At 40.3% G+C, this 17,546-nt stretch overlaps 1 protein-coding gene across 1 annotated transcript in view; it reads left to right on the forward strand.

The window, feature by feature from the left end:
- LOC124252890 (inositol 1,4,5-trisphosphate receptor type 3-like) overlaps positions 1 to 17,546 on the forward strand; it is a 169,861-nt gene that overhangs the window by 100,843 nt on the left and 51,472 nt on the right. Inside the window, 18 exon segments of the mRNA XM_046686568.1 lie at positions 452 to 545; positions 730 to 784; positions 966 to 1,078; positions 1,729 to 1,743; positions 3,750 to 3,837; positions 5,452 to 5,559; positions 6,372 to 6,423; positions 6,426 to 6,522; positions 7,108 to 7,175; positions 7,446 to 7,501; positions 8,071 to 8,167; positions 8,170 to 8,231; positions 8,347 to 8,585; positions 9,288 to 9,369; positions 10,144 to 10,331; positions 11,378 to 11,491; positions 13,457 to 13,486; positions 16,436 to 16,514. Coding sequence (XP_046542524.1) covers positions 452 to 545; positions 730 to 784; positions 966 to 1,078; positions 1,729 to 1,743; positions 3,750 to 3,837; positions 5,452 to 5,559; positions 6,372 to 6,423; positions 6,426 to 6,522; positions 7,108 to 7,175; positions 7,446 to 7,501; positions 8,071 to 8,167; positions 8,170 to 8,231; positions 8,347 to 8,585; positions 9,288 to 9,369; positions 10,144 to 10,331; positions 11,378 to 11,491; positions 13,457 to 13,486; positions 16,436 to 16,514 — 1,637 coding nt within the window.

A 17,546-nucleotide genomic window follows, 5' to 3' on the forward strand; every position in this document is an offset into this window, starting at 1 on the left:
CACTGAGATACCATGCCGCAGTGAAGCAGGAATACACCACTCAGACACATTATACTGACTCCCGAGCCGACCAGTCCTTGTTGTACCCATTAATGCCGAACGCCAGGCAGGGACCAACAAGTACCATATTTTAACGTCTTTTGGTATGACGCGGTCGGGGATCGAAGCCGCCACCTTCCGCTCTCCGGGCGGACGCTCTAACCACTACACCACGGAGGCGGTTATATGAATTATGATAAACTGCAATGAACCAAGTCAGCAAGCACAGTATCTGTGGACCTATTCTAACCTGGATGAGGTTTATGGGAAATCCAGTGTAGGGCTCATCTATGTTATAGTCACTAGAACTGATCATTTATGTAGATCAATAGACTCCAACTGGCATATGATTAAGGGATATCCATGTAATGGGTATATTGATATGTGTTGTAAAATCTGTTGTTCTTTTTAGGTAAAGAGGCAGAAGAAGTTTCGAAGTATTTCAAGAAAATTGAACGATTCAAAAGAAGTCCGGAGACAAAGGCCATTGTAGATGCCAAAATACAGTAAGTTGTCAGACAGATTGCATCTTGGCATCAGTGTGACACATCAAGTGACAACTGATGTTCCTTCCACAGGAGATATGGCTCAGTATTATCATTGTTTTTTACAATGAAATATGATTGTTGTTGTTGTTATTTATTGTTATTATTCATCGATGAAATGAGGACATTGTGTCTGATGTTTCAGGGCCCTGGAGGTGTTGAACCTGTTCTTCAACTTCATCTTCAACCTGAGAATGGAGGTATGTGTGTTGTGTAACCCTGCAGGGCACAGTCCCAAAATCAGTTGTAAGATTGAGCTCCTCTTCAATTTTGAAGCCCTGGACGACCCTTGTGAATGCTTTGACCGACACAAATTAACTTTTGTTGGACGATACTGGCACATATTAACACCCTTACTCACTACATGATTCTTGTTTTCAGAAATTCATGAACATGTTCAAAGTGACACACCATCAGTCAGTCCACACGAACATGCCCCAGCCAGAGTTATGGCCCTTGCTGAACGAGTCGTTTCAAATTGAAGGAAACCACAGGTAAGTAGTTGGGTACAGAATGGAACAAATGTTGATGCAATGAATTAACTTGTCCAGGGCGCTGTTGGGCAAAGCAAATTTAGTGTTATGGCTGTCTATATCTGTGTTAATAGTTTAATAACCATAACGCTAAGATTGCTTTGTGCAACCCACCCAGACAGATGTGTAAACCATATTTGCCATAGCATTACCCTCCTCCAATAAGACCCAGCTGCCACATTTATGACTGATAAGATAATTTGAAGATTTGAACAGCTTTACTAAGTTTCAAAGATGGGAATAATTTTACTAGTCTTTGCAAATGTTGAAAGAATTTACACAAGTTTTTAAAAAGTTACCCATCAGGATCCAGGTTAAAATTGGTCTTCACCAACCCATGCTTGTCATAAGAGGTGACTAATGGGATCAGGTGGTCAGGCTTGCTTACGTAGTTGACACTTGACATCGTATCCTAACTGTGTAGATCGATGCTCATGCTGTTTATCACTGGATTGGTTGGACCAGACTTAATTATTTACAGACCACCCCATGTAGCTGGAATATTGCTGTTTTATTGGGAGTGTAAAATAACAACCAACCAAACCAAACCAAATCTTTAAACATGCTGACGTCAGAGTTTCCTGATTATGTCTGCATTATGTCTTGACCAGTACCATGCCGCCCAGGTAATGTATGGTTATCTCCGGCAATGCACGCTGTTTGATACCTTCAGTTCTCACATTCACAGATTATACCATTTTGACATTTTATTGCTACGTTCTGAGGCATTTCCTTCAAAACTGCCTCCATTTTCCATTATATATTTTGTGTTAAATCTGTTCTGTTATTTGTGCAGAGTGCCATGAATTTTTGGTTTAAGACTTTAGTTTGATATCTTTTCTTATTTTTCTGATTGGCATGTATTGTCAGACTTTCGTGTGGGTGATACTGCAGTTTATTTTTTTTAACCACCTGATTTGTCATCGCGAATGCTACCACATTGTCTTTCTGTTTCTTGATGTCTTTGCATGGAAATAATCTACATCAAAACTCAATTTTACATATTTTTGTCCAACCTTGCCTCCATTTGACTATAGACTATAATTACTGCTCAACGTTTATTGTGAGTTTCCATTGTTATTAATTAGTTTGTGAAGAAAGAATTGGAATGTATGAATATCTTGTAGCCATTTGATTCCACATACCGTTCTCAAATGTTTTCCCTGCCGTACAAAAGACAGAAGATGCATGCCCGTTCAATCTTGTGATGGAGCCGCTACTGTTTATAAATTCTTAGTATTCGAAGCAGTGTGTGGTGTTTCCAAAATTTCCAAATAAAATATATGTATAGACATTTGAACAATCCTGTTTATAACATATGTAGTTATATTTTTAAAGGAAATATCCATAAACTGTAAACCACTGATTAATAAAGAGAACTGGCATTCCACAATGCCTTAGTAGTTGGCACTAAAAGTTGTTGCTTATCAGCCAGCAGTAGTTTGTGAAGTCATTGACATTACAGTGTTTCCGTTCTGCGGTATATACCTGAATATCGCCGGAAAAATTTGTTAGGGACCGATAAATTGAAAGCCAGCCGGACACTGTGTCTGGTAAATAATCGTGTATTAAAATAAAAAAAATCATGGGTAAGCGAAATGACAGTCTTGCCTGTGCTTTCATGGTCGCAAAAATTGTTATGTTTTGGAAATACCTAGGCTAAAAATAACTTTAAAATGAGTACTTACAGTAAGGTAATAGGATATGACCGGCAAATTTCATTCATGTTCGGTAAAATTTTAGGTCGCCAGACACAGTGTCCGATAAATAATTAAATCAGCGGAAACACTGCATTAAAATGTGGCAACATGAATGTGTCTTTGTTAAAAGTGTCTATTCAGGCCATTTTTAAAGGCCATGTATAACCTTATATATTACCAACATCAGCAGCCACAAGGTATAGATTTCTCTTGTGAGTTGTTGAAACACTTGGGATAAAAATAAGTGGTTTGTATGAACCAGGGTCCGAATCCACAAAGCATTCATAACATTACTTGTCTCAACTCTATAGTTTATCAGAGGCTTACGAATGTCATATTGTTACGAAAGCTTTGTGGATCAGTCCCCTGGAGTGAATAAATGTTCCAAGTAGTTTGTGCATCTTTGACATGAAACCATGGACAAACTTAAGGTGTGCCTTCGTAGATTTAAATCTGTGCACAGCCTCCCTATCCACTGCCAACATGAGGGAAGCTAAGGTAGAAGTTCCTCTAAGATTCATTAGGGGTGAAACAGTACGCTCTTACCACGGTACGGTACATATTGCGGTACAAGACCTTCGGTTCGGTTCAGTTCGATTCAATATATGAAATATGATCATAATGCAGAAAATTGATATATGGCAAAGAAATGCATAGATTTTGACAAAACGATTCGAGTTCTAGACATTTTAGGAAAGGTATAAAAAGGTTAAGAAATTGACGGTACAAAAAACGAAAATACAGAATTTTTGGATTGCAATACGGTATACTTATCTGTAGGTAAAATACCACGGTATACCGTTTCACCCCAAAGATTCATATATGCGATAGATATGTCTGAAATATTTTTATTGGTATAGAACTGGCTCGTCAAAAATATGTTTATAAATAATCACAGGCTTGTTTGCTTTAACATATCTTTTGTTTTTCAGTGTTTCAAAATCGGCTTTGAAGAAGCTGAAAGAAATTTTTGATGAAACTGCCTTCTTCAGGAATTATGAAATGACAGAGATTTTATTGGTAAGATGGAAACTGTTTTCACCAGTTTTGATGGTAGCCCAATGGATGATGTTGTTAAACAGTATGTCTGTGTTTTAATCTGTCATCTGAGGAAATCACTGCACCAAACACCTGTGTTGGTATGGTAACTGCATGCTGACATATCATACTATGATGTATGTATGTAAAGCCAGAAAACACCGTAGTGTAATGACCAGTTTGTTTAAGTGCCAGGCACCTATGATGGTATGGTAACTCCCGACATATCATACTATGATGTATGTATGTAAAGCCAGAATACAACGTTGTGTAATGACCAGTTTGTTTAAGTGCCAGGCACCTATGATGGCTCTTATGTTTGTGTATTGGCAAATAAATTGTATTGCAATATGTTGCGGTACAGACATCTCTAAGGCCATGCAATTCCATCATGTACGTGTAGATGCCAGACAGCAGTGATGGAGTGTTTGAGTGACAACGATACCTGGGTACAAGGAAGTGTCCTTAGATACTATAAACTGAGAGTCACTCATGAACCTTGGAGTCAGTCCTGCAAGTCATACACTCCCATGGTGTTAATGATGGTCTAACAGTGACTGATCAACTTACCAGTGTTACAATGTGATTTCCAATAGAATCCATTTGAATTCCAGGTTAGATTCTGTCCTAAATAACCTTTGCTGGTTGTAGGAAGCAGCTGAATGGATCAGGTAGTCCGACTTGGTTGGTTACTTGGAGTCATGTACCCAAGTGTGGATCATTGGGTTACTTGGTGTCATGTATCCAGGTGTGGTTCTTTGGGTTACTTGGTGTCATGAACCCAGGTGTGGATCATTGCTCACAACATAAATCACTGGATTGCCTGGTCCAGATTTCATTATCTAAAGGTCCCTGTCAAATAGGTGGAATATTGTTGAGCCACAGTCAGGTATTACTTCATGTAGCACTGTCTGTTGCAGGATTTGTCTCACTACGAGTATGATGAGATTGTCAGGTCAGTCAGGTATTACTTCATGTAGCTCTGTCTGTTGCAGGATTTGTCTCACTACGAGTATGATGAGATTGTCAGGTCAGTCAGGTATTACTTCATGTAGCACTGTCTGTTGCAGGATTTGTCTCACTACGAGTATGATGAGATTGTCAGGTCAGTCAGGTATTACTTCATGTAGCACTGTCTGTTGCAGGATTTGTCTCACTACGAGTATGATGAGATTGTCAGGTCAGTCAGGTATTACTTCATGTAGCACTGTCTGTTGCAGGATTTGTCTCACTACGAGTACGATGAGATTGTCAGGTCAGTCAGGTATTACTTCATGTAGCACTGTCTGTTGCAGGATTTGTCTCACTACGAAAGGTACGATGAGATTGTCAGGTCAGTCAGGTATTACTTCATGTAGCACTGTCTGTTGCAGGATTTGTCTCACTACAAGTATGATGAGATTGTCAGGTCAGTCAGGTATTACTTCATGTAGCTCTGTCTGTTGCAGGATTTGTTCACTACGAGTACGATGAGATTGTCAGGTCAGTCAGGTATTACTTCATGTAGCTCTGTCTGTTGCAGGATTTGTTCACTACGAGTACGATGAGATTGTCAGGTCAGTCAGGTATTACTTCATGTAGCACTGTCTGTTGCAGGATTTGTCTCACTACGAGTATGATGAGATTGTCAGGAAGTCCATGCACCTCCTCAACAGGTACTTCTCGGCCCATCACAATCTGTTCAGTCGAGCTGTACAGGCACAGGTAGGTACAACACTTCTCTGTAGACCTCTATTGTTATATAGTGGACCCTGGCATTCCCAAACAAAATACTTTCTTGTTGTATCATCAGTATTACTGCAAACAAACATGGCAGCTGATTATTTGGCATTACATGATAAATGGGCAGTCCAATTAAATTCACACTGTTTATGATAGGCTACTTCAATTTTGGATTTAAGTCTTTTCAATTTTAACTATTTGATAATTAAATTATATATTTAATTTACTTCCGTAACCTGGGTCACATAATGGAAACAAATTTCCAAATATATACTCATAGAAACAATTAAGGGAACACATGAACGTACAAGTGAAGAAACCTGGAAAAGAATAAAGGAACACTTGTACTTTCATGTGTTGCCTTATTTGTTTCCATGAGTATATTACTGAACAATAGTTTAGGCTTATTGTCCCCACCGCAACACGGAATGGGCGACTATGTATTCAGCGGCGTCCGTACCTACGTCCCGATTCTTGTTAATGCGATATCTCATGAACTGTTGTACCCAATGTCTTCAAATTTGGTGACAGCCTACATTGGGGGATTCAAGGGTCACTCAGGTAGCAATGATTATGGTTTCAAATCCAGGTTTTCCCTGAGCATGTGTGTAGATTATTGGCCCAAAAAGTTTCATTTGCACAGTGTTTCTGTAAATATAGCATGGAGATAGATGTGACATCATTCTTGATCACGTGACTACAGATGGAACACTTGCTTCCATGAAAACTGAACTGTCAGTTGTGGTAAAGACCTCCTGAATTGACTGCATTAAATACTGTTGTCGTTGATGCAGGTGCTGATCACAGATAAATCGGTGGACATCGTGAGGCAGCTGGAGAAGTTGACATCGTGAGGCACACTGGAAGTTGCTGTCTCGCTCGCCACGCCAAACTCTCCATGGAACAGACAGAGGAACTGTCTGCATATATTGACATCCTCACTGGGTAACCACTCTATGTTCATCGCAATAAGACACTCTATGATTTATCTCAATAAGGCTGCTCTTATATTTGTCTCAGTAATACCACTGTATTGTGTCTCAATAAGCCCTAAAAAAATTCATCTCAAAAAGTACACTCTCTGTGAGTGCAGATATACTCATCATGGCTTTTGCTCAGATTTCTCACTTCACAACCTAATTAAACCATTCCAAGCCTCACATCATCTAATACACAACAGATGGTGCTTAGATATTACCCAGACAATATGGCTGGGAACTGCTTGGTTTCAATGTGAAGTGTTTGTTTTTGATGTGTCTGATGTGTGTGTCTTATGTCTCACCTGTGTCTGATCTGCATCTCACCTGTGTCTGATCTGTGTCTCACCTGTGTCTCACTTGTGTCTGATCTGTGTCTGATCTGTCCCACCTGTGTCTGATCTGCATCTCACCTGTGTCTGATCTGCATCTCACCTGTGTCTGATCTGTGTCTCACATGTGTCTGATCTGTGTCTCACCTGTGTCTGATCTGTGTCTCACCTGTGTCTGATCTGTGTCTCACCTGTGTCTTATCTGCGTCTCACCTGTACAGGATGTGTCACCTGGAGGGAGAGACTGAGGAGAACCACATGATGAACCAGAACGTCCTCTACAACCACGGTCAGTAGCTGCTTCATTCTGGAAAATATACACATCATTGGTCAGAGAACATTTCAGAGAAACCAAACACACCTTGCTCTGTTTTCCCATTTAATTATAATGTTTATATGTCGGTCTAAACGTCTGTAATTCTGACATTTTTTGGTTCACTTTTGAAACTAACATCCATCATTGTCTACAGTATATTTTTGGTGTCATTTGCAGTGATTAATCACCGAGTTGCCTGAACATATCATTGTTTGTTATTCTGGTATTCCTTTGATCTTGCAGGAGTGCTGGAGGATTGTCTGACCATTCTGTCTCAGGAGATCGACGTCAAACTGCTGGTAACATAACACACACCATGTTTGTTAGGCCTTGTTGTCTGTATGTAGCCCATTTAGGCATCCTTGTTAGAATAGCACCCCAGGAACATATGCGTGTCCGGTTTGAAAGGAGAATCAAGGGATTCTTGGTTCAAGATACAATCACTCAAATAAAGTTGAGATGGCACTTCGTTGACCTAATCCAACATAATAACATTTAAGAAATACATTATGAACAAACCTTTAATAATTACCATATCAATTATATTCGTGTATCTTGAACAACAACAATAATCATTATATGCCAAGTTGTCGGTGGTCGAAGTCAAATGTTCCAATTACTTTCTTGGAATTAGTGAGCGAGCATGATCACGTGACTGCCTTTTACTTGAGTGCTGAAATAGTAAGGTCATAAACTTGTTAAAAATCATAAAACAAGTTAGCCCTTGTTCAGATTGGTGTTGGCCCATTTTCTGAAATCGGTGGGCCGATTGGCACAGTTCTGGGAAAAGTTCTTAAGGCTTATTCATTCAATCATTCCATGTTTCGATATTTTTCGTCATTTCATCAAGTCCGTCCCAACTTTACAGGACCAGTATGGCGGACTGAGGCAGGTCTTCAAGAAGACCTTCACCCTACTCAAGTTCATGGCTCGCAACAACAAGCAGGTTCAAGGTCGCTTGTTTGACGTCTGGAGATGCTGTTGTCAAAGGATGGTGCCCCAGCAGAACTCGCGGATTGCATCACAGAGGTGAGTTGGGGACAATTCATTATACCCCTTGAGGATATGACTTAGATATCCTGATTTAGATATCTAAAATACAGTTTGTACCTGCACAAACTCACTCCGTGTCATTTCCCTGCAGGTGTTTACAGGTAACTCCAACACCTGTATGAAGATCTACAGTCACCAGGTGCAGAAGATCATGGGTCTTGTTGCCAAGCACCGATCTAGGGTTCCACAGTTCCTTGACCTTCTCAATGCAATCGTCAAGGTCGAGGAGCTTGACCTTCCACTCAAACGGAACCAAAGTTACGTGATGACCTACTTCATGCAACATAGATCAGACATTGCAACTGTCATCGATCAGTCAGAAAGTGAGAGGTAAGAGTTGTCTACCTTGAACATCTACTTTGGATAAGACCGACTTACCCTGTTTAATTTCATTTTGTATATATTTTGAGAGTGTTATCCCTATGAGATTTGATATTATACATACCATATGAGAAGAACAAACATTGTATATTACTTGGCTTTGGAGAGTATGTATGTTTTATTTCTTGTGTAATTTTCATGTTTCTTGGTATAATTATGCAGCATTCTTGTTTCAGTCAGACAGAAGGTATTAAAGGTTGTCTGTTTCTGTTGATATAGACCCTCAATACTTAAGTGAGTGAGTGAGTTTAGTTTTAATCCGCACTCAGCAATATTACAGCCAGATAGCGGCGGTCTGTAAATAATTGAGTCTGGACCAGACAATCCACTGATCAATAGCATGAACATCGATCTGCGTAATTTGGAACCGATGACATGCGTCAACCAAGTCAGTGAGCATGACCGGCCAATCCTGTTAGTCGCCTCTTACGACAAACATGGATCAATATTCTAACCCAGACCTTCACGGCTACCCTCAATACTTGAAGACCATTAGTTATAATTTGTTGTAAGGTTGATAAATATCCATATTCATGGGACCAATTCTTGACAAAATCTTAGGTGGTGTTTTTTCTTGAAATCAGTCACATCATCTGTCAATTTTGAAAGATGAAATATGAAAAGCATAAAATAGTTGTCATTTTGTTGCAGAGAAAAGATTCTGGTGTCATCTGGATCAGAGGAACTGAACTATCTGATCGCCATGGTGGACCTGCTGGCTACCTGTGCTGAGGTGAGATGGAGTTCGGTTGAGCATATGATCTTCATAACACTTACTTGTTGCTCCAGGTGGAATCAAAATTAGATTTTCAGTAAGACTGTGGTAGGATAGAATCATCCTTGACATCCTTTCCTTGTTGGGGCGGTGGGGTAGCCTAGTGGTTAAAGCGTTGGCTCGTCACGCCGAAGACCCGGGTTCGAATCCCCACATGGGTACAATGTGTGAAGCCCATTTCTGGTGTCCCCCGCCGTGATATTGCTGGAATATTGCTAAAAGCGGCGTAAAACCAAACTCAGTCAGTCAGTCCTTTCCTTGTCAGCTAGCAAGTCCTGTGTGTTTGAATTTTAATACATTTTTGTTTGGTGTTCGACGGTATATGCCTACATAGCTGGATAGAATAGTCCCACAGATGTGAGTCCTGAGTAATAGGGTTCAAACAACATTCCTTCTGATTTAAGATCACACGCATGGTTCACATGACCAACAATGTTAACCTCATCAGCAAGCTGACAACATAAATCAAGCTTATCTCCTCCTATGATTGTGAGGGGCGATGGGGTAGCCTAATGGTTAATGTGTTCACTGAAGACTTGGGTTCGACTCACCACATGGGTACAATATGTGAAGCCCATTTCTGGTGTGATATTGCTAGATTATTGCTAAGAGTGGCATAAAACTACCCTCACTCACTCACTTTGATGGTGACGTTTACTAGTCACATGATAAACCTGATTGTGAAAGGCTTGTCCTTATATTCTGACAGATTTATCCTTCCTTTACTTCCAGGGTGAGAACCGCTTCATTGAGTCAATCTGTCAGACCATTTTCAAAATCCCAGACCTCCTGAAGGTGCTCAACAACAGCATGATCAACGACAACCTCAAGAGACCATTCCTCCGCTTCCTGCTGTGGGTGTACATGAATACCGCCAGCGGAATGATAGAGAGCGGAGCAGGAGACCTGCCCCACGACAGGTCAGTTGTCAAAGGGGATGATTGACAAGCCAGTGGGACTTGACTAGCCTGATGACATTTCAAACAAGTGAACATGAAAGGGGTATTGCAACAGCAATCTCATTTGTAAGGGGTAGCTCTGATGGTGTGACAGGGTGGGGCCTGGGTGTGGTACGGTAGGGCAAGCCTGTACTGGTTGTGGGAGGGACTGAGATGGCGGAACAGGGTGGGCAGGCAAGAGGGGGGTGTCCCAGGGTGGGACCTGTACTGGTTGTGGGAGGGACTGTGATGGCGGAACAGGATGGGCAGGCCAGAGGTAGGTGTGACAGGTGTACTGTGTGCAATTGTATCTCTCCAGTTCGCATTTAAGCCGACTTCCAATAACACCAAACACTCAAGACACGAGGCGGGTTGCTTGCTGCTTCTCCACATCATGTGTAGACCTTTTTATTTTCAAAAACATTCCAGCGTACAGACTGCGCATGTTCAGTTGTATGCAAATTGGGTTAACACAAAACCATATAACCCAAAACAGAATGCGATTGATCATTACAAACATTACACCAGGGTGGGACCAGGGTGTTGTTGGGTGGGACCAGGGTGTTGTAGGGTGGGGCCTGGTGTTGTAGGGTCGGACCAGGGTGTTGAAGGATGGGACCAGGGTGTTGTAGGGTGGAGCCTGGTGTTGTAGGGTGGGGCCAGGGTGTTGTAGGATGGGGCCTGGTGTTGTAGGGTGGGGCCTGGGTGGAGCCAAGGTGTAAGAATGGGGCCTGGTGTTGTAGGGTTGGGCCAAGGTGTTGTAGGGTGGGGCCAGGGTGTGGCCAAGGTGTAAGGGTGGGGCCTGGTGTTGTAGGGTGTGGCCAGGGTGTTGTAGGGTGGGGCCAGGGTGTGGCCAAGGTGCAAGGATTGGGCCTGGTTAGTAGGGTGGGGCCAGGGTGTTGTAGGGTGGGGCTTTAGTGGTTCCAGGATTGGACTTGGTGTGGCAGGGTGGAGCTTGAGTTGGGTAATTTTTTTGTCATGATCGAATTGCCCATTAAACCCATCTCACTCACTCACTCCACCTTCAGGAATCTGTGGGGGTACCTGGACAGTTTGAATGGTGCACTGAAGAAAGCCACAGACTACGCGATGGCCAACCCAGACCTGGTCAAGCAGCTACTCAAACGCCCTCCAGCTAAGAGGTATGTAGTACACCCAACACACTGCCACCTGACGAAGATTTATGGCATCCCATGAAGGGACATTGTTTTGATATTGATATACAGATACGTCAACCATTGGGATCATGTCAGTGTTTGGAACTAGATGACAAAAATACAATATGGATTAGGAATTTTGAGGTCCCAATAAAGACCTGCTGGCAATTGTAGCCCAGTATCTCTGTCCTGGAGAACTCTCCTTGCCTTGAAGATCTGGGTGCCTATTCTCGAAAGTGTCCCAGCTAAGACAGATCCTAACTAGTTAGGGGAGGAGTTAGGACATCCTACCGTTAGGATAAGACCCATTCTCGAAACGATCCTATCCCTGTCCTAACTTGAGCTACTGATCCTAGCTAGGATAGCGAGCTCTTCAGTAGGTGAGATAGAAAAACATTCATTAAGTTGGGGATTCCCCTAAATATGATTCATTCCATAAATAACACATATACAAATAACATTTTTACTTCAGAGTTTAAAAGTCTGCCAAAAATTCAATAAGATATGTGCAAAAAATATTTTCATTTTATTTGTTTTTTATGAAAATCATGGCTTGAACTGTCATTATGCGTCATCTCACAAACTCAAAATTCACCTAGGAAATAAACAGGAGTTACTTCCCCTATTGACATTGACATTTCATGGCAATGTGACAGAAAAGAGAAATGTTGTGAATAAAATGGGATAGAATAGGTAAGAATTGAACAAATCTCCTTCGTAGATCTAAAAAATATGTGCATTGCAACAAGTGTGACTATTCATAACCGATAAACTGATAATATATACATAAAAAGCTCTTCTTAACTCATCAAAACTTTTGGCTGTTGTAAATTCAATTGTAATTTAGGCGAGTTATTTTGTTTGACGTCAAAATTGGTGAACAAACAAGAACCACATCATGTTGACTTCGACTAAGATAGACATAGGACAAGTCAGAACCTATCCTAGTATTTGTCCTAAGTTATGGTATACTGGTGCTAGGATATTTTTCGAGAATAAGGTAAGACACCTGTCCTAGACCCTAGAATCAAAGTTAGGACATCCTAGGGCTAGGTTCCTTTCGAGAATAGGGGCCCTGGCTACCATTGTACAAAGCAGCCTTATTTCTAGGAATGTCATATGGCTGTGTTAAGGGACTAGGGGGATTGTTCTATGGATATTCAACAATCTATGCTACATTTCGGTGTGGATGCTAACACCATTATCAGGCAAATGCCCCACAGAGAAGTTTTCTTAAGGGATTTACGATCACCTAACACTAAGATTTGAATTTGTCTTCAGCATCCCATGCTTGTCGTCACACAAAACCTCTAATACTGTCTTCTTATATGTCAGAACCGACGTGGCTGATGTGTGTCATTGTGTTCCAAAACTCATTATGTCAGTCACTGGATTGTCTGGTTGTAACTGGAACTGTACTATGGCTGGAATATAGCTGACTTAAGTGTGTTACATCATTCAGAGAAACATACCTTTGATGGTTCTTAAGACTTGTGTTAACAAAGTTTCGTTGGACATATCTATATACATATATATATGTATATACCTACATACTTCTTGTTGCATGTTTTATTTTCGTTTGATGACAAATAAATGTATGTCTTTTAGAAAGTGGTTAAATGTAACAAATGGTACTGAGGATAACGTTTACTCTGTAAAGTAAAGAACTTCTTATACTTTTGGGTTTGCATCCTGTCCAGGATTAAAACTACACTCTTGGAGTGAGGCACCTAACTGGCACCACAAGGGCCATGATGTAACCCACTCAGCGCCAAGACTTCCACAAAATGTTACATTTGACCACTTTCTGAGATACATTGTGTATTCATATTATTTTATTGAATTGTTATTCACATTTTCCATGCACATGGCTCTTCCTAAGTATCCAAATTAATGAACACCTCACATATTTTGTATTTTGTTTCTATTTTTCTTGTGATTTTATTACAGTACAACTGCTAGAATTCAAACAGCCAGAGGGTAATAAGAGTTTGAAGGATGGAAATAAAAAAACTAGATAGTTTTCGTTAAAGTACATAATGTTTGACTACCAACCCCACCCCAAAGTTGACCCACCATGATAACCCATCCAAGATAACCCACCATAATAACCCACTCAACCAAAATAACGAGGTTTTCAAAATACTACCAGTAACCTGTTTACCATCATAATTTGTAATCCTATGTTTTAGTTAGACATCTTTTTGTAGTTCTGTCATAATTAATGAAGTCAGTGAAATATTTTTCTTACTTTGTGACCATAATAAACTTAAGATTAATAGGGCGGTGGGGTAGCCTAGTGGTTAAAGCGTTCTCTCATCACGCCGAAGACCTGGATCCGATTCCCCACATGGGTACAAAGTGTGAAGCCCATTTCTGGTGTCCCCCGCCATGATATTGCTGGAATATTTCTAAAAGCGGCGTAAAACCATATTCACTCACTAAGATTAATAGGATGGCAAACGTCTACTTCGTTTATATATACCATGAAAATAATCAGTGAATTTGAAGGGGCAAATATTTTGGGAATTCCAGCAACCTGAGAAAATACATTTCCTTTCAAGGTTCAAGTTTGAAATAGACATGCAAACCATGGCAGATTATCAATGTCATATGAAAAGTCTGGAGTTCTTTCAGGAGCATAATGCCATCAGGTTTTAGGCCCTAAGACTTGGTGCTAAGACGATCACAGATTTATGACAAACATAATGCAAAATCACCTTACAGAGCTTTTTAATAATCATTCTTCTGTGGGTTCTTGAGGTTTTCTTATCTATTTTCAATCCAGGATTTCCTGAAGCTTTTATTATTGACATTTGGTTACGACCATTCTCATTCATTTATGTCTCACTCAGGGGTACATGACAATTACTTTGAAATGTTGAGTAGTATAGACCTTTTTTTGTTTGCTCTTCCAGGAATGCAACTTGGTTCTAGTTCAGTGTCTGTTTGTCTGATATAGGTAGTCTGGGGGGCTGGTAAAATTGCAGACAGACAGACTTTTCAGGCCTCTAATTGTTTCATGTCAAGTTGCATTCCTGTATTTCTTCTTATGCTGCAAAACTGTGACTTCCATGTGTGCACTTTCTTTGATTCAGCGATGGGAGTAGAGGTGACGGGGTTGTAGACGATTTAAACAGACGGTAACATTGAATAACCATGTTTTGTGTGATGTGTGTGACGGCCTAACCAATATTTAATCAACAAGTTAATCTGTGTGTGTTTTGAAAGACTACTAAGTTTAGATCAGACTTAGAATGGAGGCACTGTATTTAAATTGGGCTCACTTGCAGCTGATGACATGGTCTGGCTGCCCTTGCCTACAGTCATACCTACAACCAGGCTTTAGAACTCACAGTACTTACTGCATGATTCCCTGCACTGGTCAGATGTACATGTGGTTATAATGCTTCACTTTGGAGGGTTTAAGCACAATTTAATTGCCCATTTACTCCTATTAAATACACTAGTATACATGTTTAGTAAATAGGCTCTATTAAACTGACAATGTATTGCTTGTGCAACAAATGCAGGTAATATATTAAATTTGACAAATCAAAATGGTGGTAGATTTTGAATGACTTTTCCCGTACTGTAACTGTACATTGCTGTAGCATTCACAGGTAAAAAGCTAGTCTAGCTTTCTTTGTTCTAATCTTTTTAGGGTGGTGGGGTAGCCTAGTGGTTAAAGCGTTCACTCGTCAGCGAAGACCGGGTTCGATTCCCCACATGGGTACAATGTGTGAAGCCCATTTCTGGTGTACCCCGCCGTGATATAGCTGGAATATGGTTAAAAGCGGCGTAAAACTGAACTCACTCACTCACTCACTCACTCTAATGAATCTCCTGGAAAAGATTGTTTAGCCTAATGCTGTTGCCACCAAAAGCTTTTACAGAAAAATGAAAGAAATTATTCCATAAAAATTATAATTTGATCTGCAATTCTTGACTGACCAATGAACAGATCACTTGATGCAGTGCAAACACTGCATGACAACTCACTGTGTGTATCCCTGTCTGGGTGGTTTAGGGTAGATGGTAGATATGGAGGGCTGTTCCGGGTGAGGCCCTGTGAGGGTGGAATAAGTACCCACAACTAGAGGTGACTGACTACTGGTTAGATGGTCAGATTTGTAACTTGGTTGATATATGTCATTATACCCCAGTGGAGTCGTGAGGCTGCTCGCAACTGGTCTGGCCACCATAAAATAACTGATTCTATGCTGACCACAACATGAGATGTCTATAGTTTGTATGTAGTCCATGACAGTGTATACAAAACTTGTGAAGTATTGACAAGAATATATGTGACAGTGATATATTTTTAAGAATGCTTTAAACTGATATAAACACAGCTATTAACTGGTATTGTTATTTGTTCTGAAATCAATTATTTAAAACTAAAATTGGAAATCTACTTAAATGTTCATGAACCAACCTGTAGAAATATTTTATTAATTGCTTTGTGCTTTGTCCATCTTTACTCCAGCTTATTAACACTACTGGTGTGTTAGCATCAATAACTAATCTTAATTCATGTACTGTACATGTCTGTTTTGTTGATAACTTCTTGAATAACGTCAGTGTCGTTACCCCTTCCTTGTTTGTCACAAAAAGTTAAAGGATTAACCGACAGCTTTTACTGCTATTACTAGAGTTCTCTTTTAAGTTAATTCTTTAATTTATTAAATCTCTACATGGATGGAAAATTTAAAAAAAGACTTTTCCGTTCTCTTAATTTTCATTGTTATTAATACATTTCTTATTTGAATTAATATTTGTTTTTAGTCTACATGGTTGGCAAATTCATGAATTGACTTTTATGTTTAAATCATATATTTGTGATTATTTACATTGTACCATGGTATTATTTCACATGTATTTCTTTATAAATATAATGTTTTTATATCAGTACTTGTATTTTGACAGAGAACGGAGCCGGTCTGGAGCGGAAGAGATGAGAGGAAGTCTGCACTATCTGTTTGATGCTGTCATGCCATTCCTGCAGGTGAGCTACTGTACCTATGTTCAGTTCTGTAGGTGATGTCCAAAATTAACACCACATGGCTGATGCTCATGGTAATCATATAGATATGACTGTTACTTCGAAGAGTGTTCATCGATCATTTTCCCTTTGAAAGGATATTCATGTTTCATTCTGGGCTACTTGTAGTCTGATACCTTCCTTTTCTGAATCATGGATTTCCATTATTAAAGACTCTCTCTGGTACAGGTTTTCTGCCACTGCTATTTCCACCAGACACCTGTCTATATAAAAGACTTTCTCTGTTACAGGTTTTCTGCCAGAGCCTTTTTAGGTCCAACACCTGCCTATGATAAGGACAAATGCTGTTACAGGTGTTCTGATGAAGCTACTTCTAGCCAGACACCTGCCTATATTAAAGACACCCTATGTTACAGGTGTTCAGACACTGCTAATTCCAGCCTGACACCTGTCTATATTAAAGACACCCTATGTTACAGGTGTTCAGACACTGCTAATTCCAGCCTGACACCTGTCTATATTAAAGACACTCTCTGTTACAGGTGTTCTGATGAAGCTACTTCCAGCCAGACACCTGTCTATATTAAAGACACCCTCTGTTACAGGTGTTCCGACACTTCTATTTCCAGCCTGACACCTGTCTATATTAAAGAAACCCTCTGTTACAGGTGTTCCGACACTGCTACTTCCAGCCTGACACCTGTCTATATTAAAGACACTCTCTGTTACAGGTGTTCTGATGAAGCTACTTCTAGCCAGACACCTGTCTATATTAAAGACACCCTCTGTTACAGGTGTTCCGACACTTCTATTTCCAGCCTGACACCTGTCTATATTAAAGACACCCTCTGTTACAGGTGTTCAGACACTTCAACTTCCAGCCCGACACCTGTCTATATTAAAGACACCACCTGTTACAGGTGTTCAGAGACTGCTACTTCCAGCCTGACACCTGTCTATATTAAAGACACCACCTGTTACAGGTGTTCAGAGACTGCTACTTCCAGCCCAACACCTGTCTATATTAAAGACACC

Source organism: Haliotis rubra, unplaced genomic scaffold (genome assembly GCF_003918875.1).
Source record: "Haliotis rubra isolate DU_JTF1 unplaced genomic scaffold, ASM391887v1 Scf529, whole genome shotgun sequence".
NCBI lineage: Eukaryota > Metazoa > Mollusca > Gastropoda > Lepetellida > Haliotidae > Haliotis > Haliotis rubra.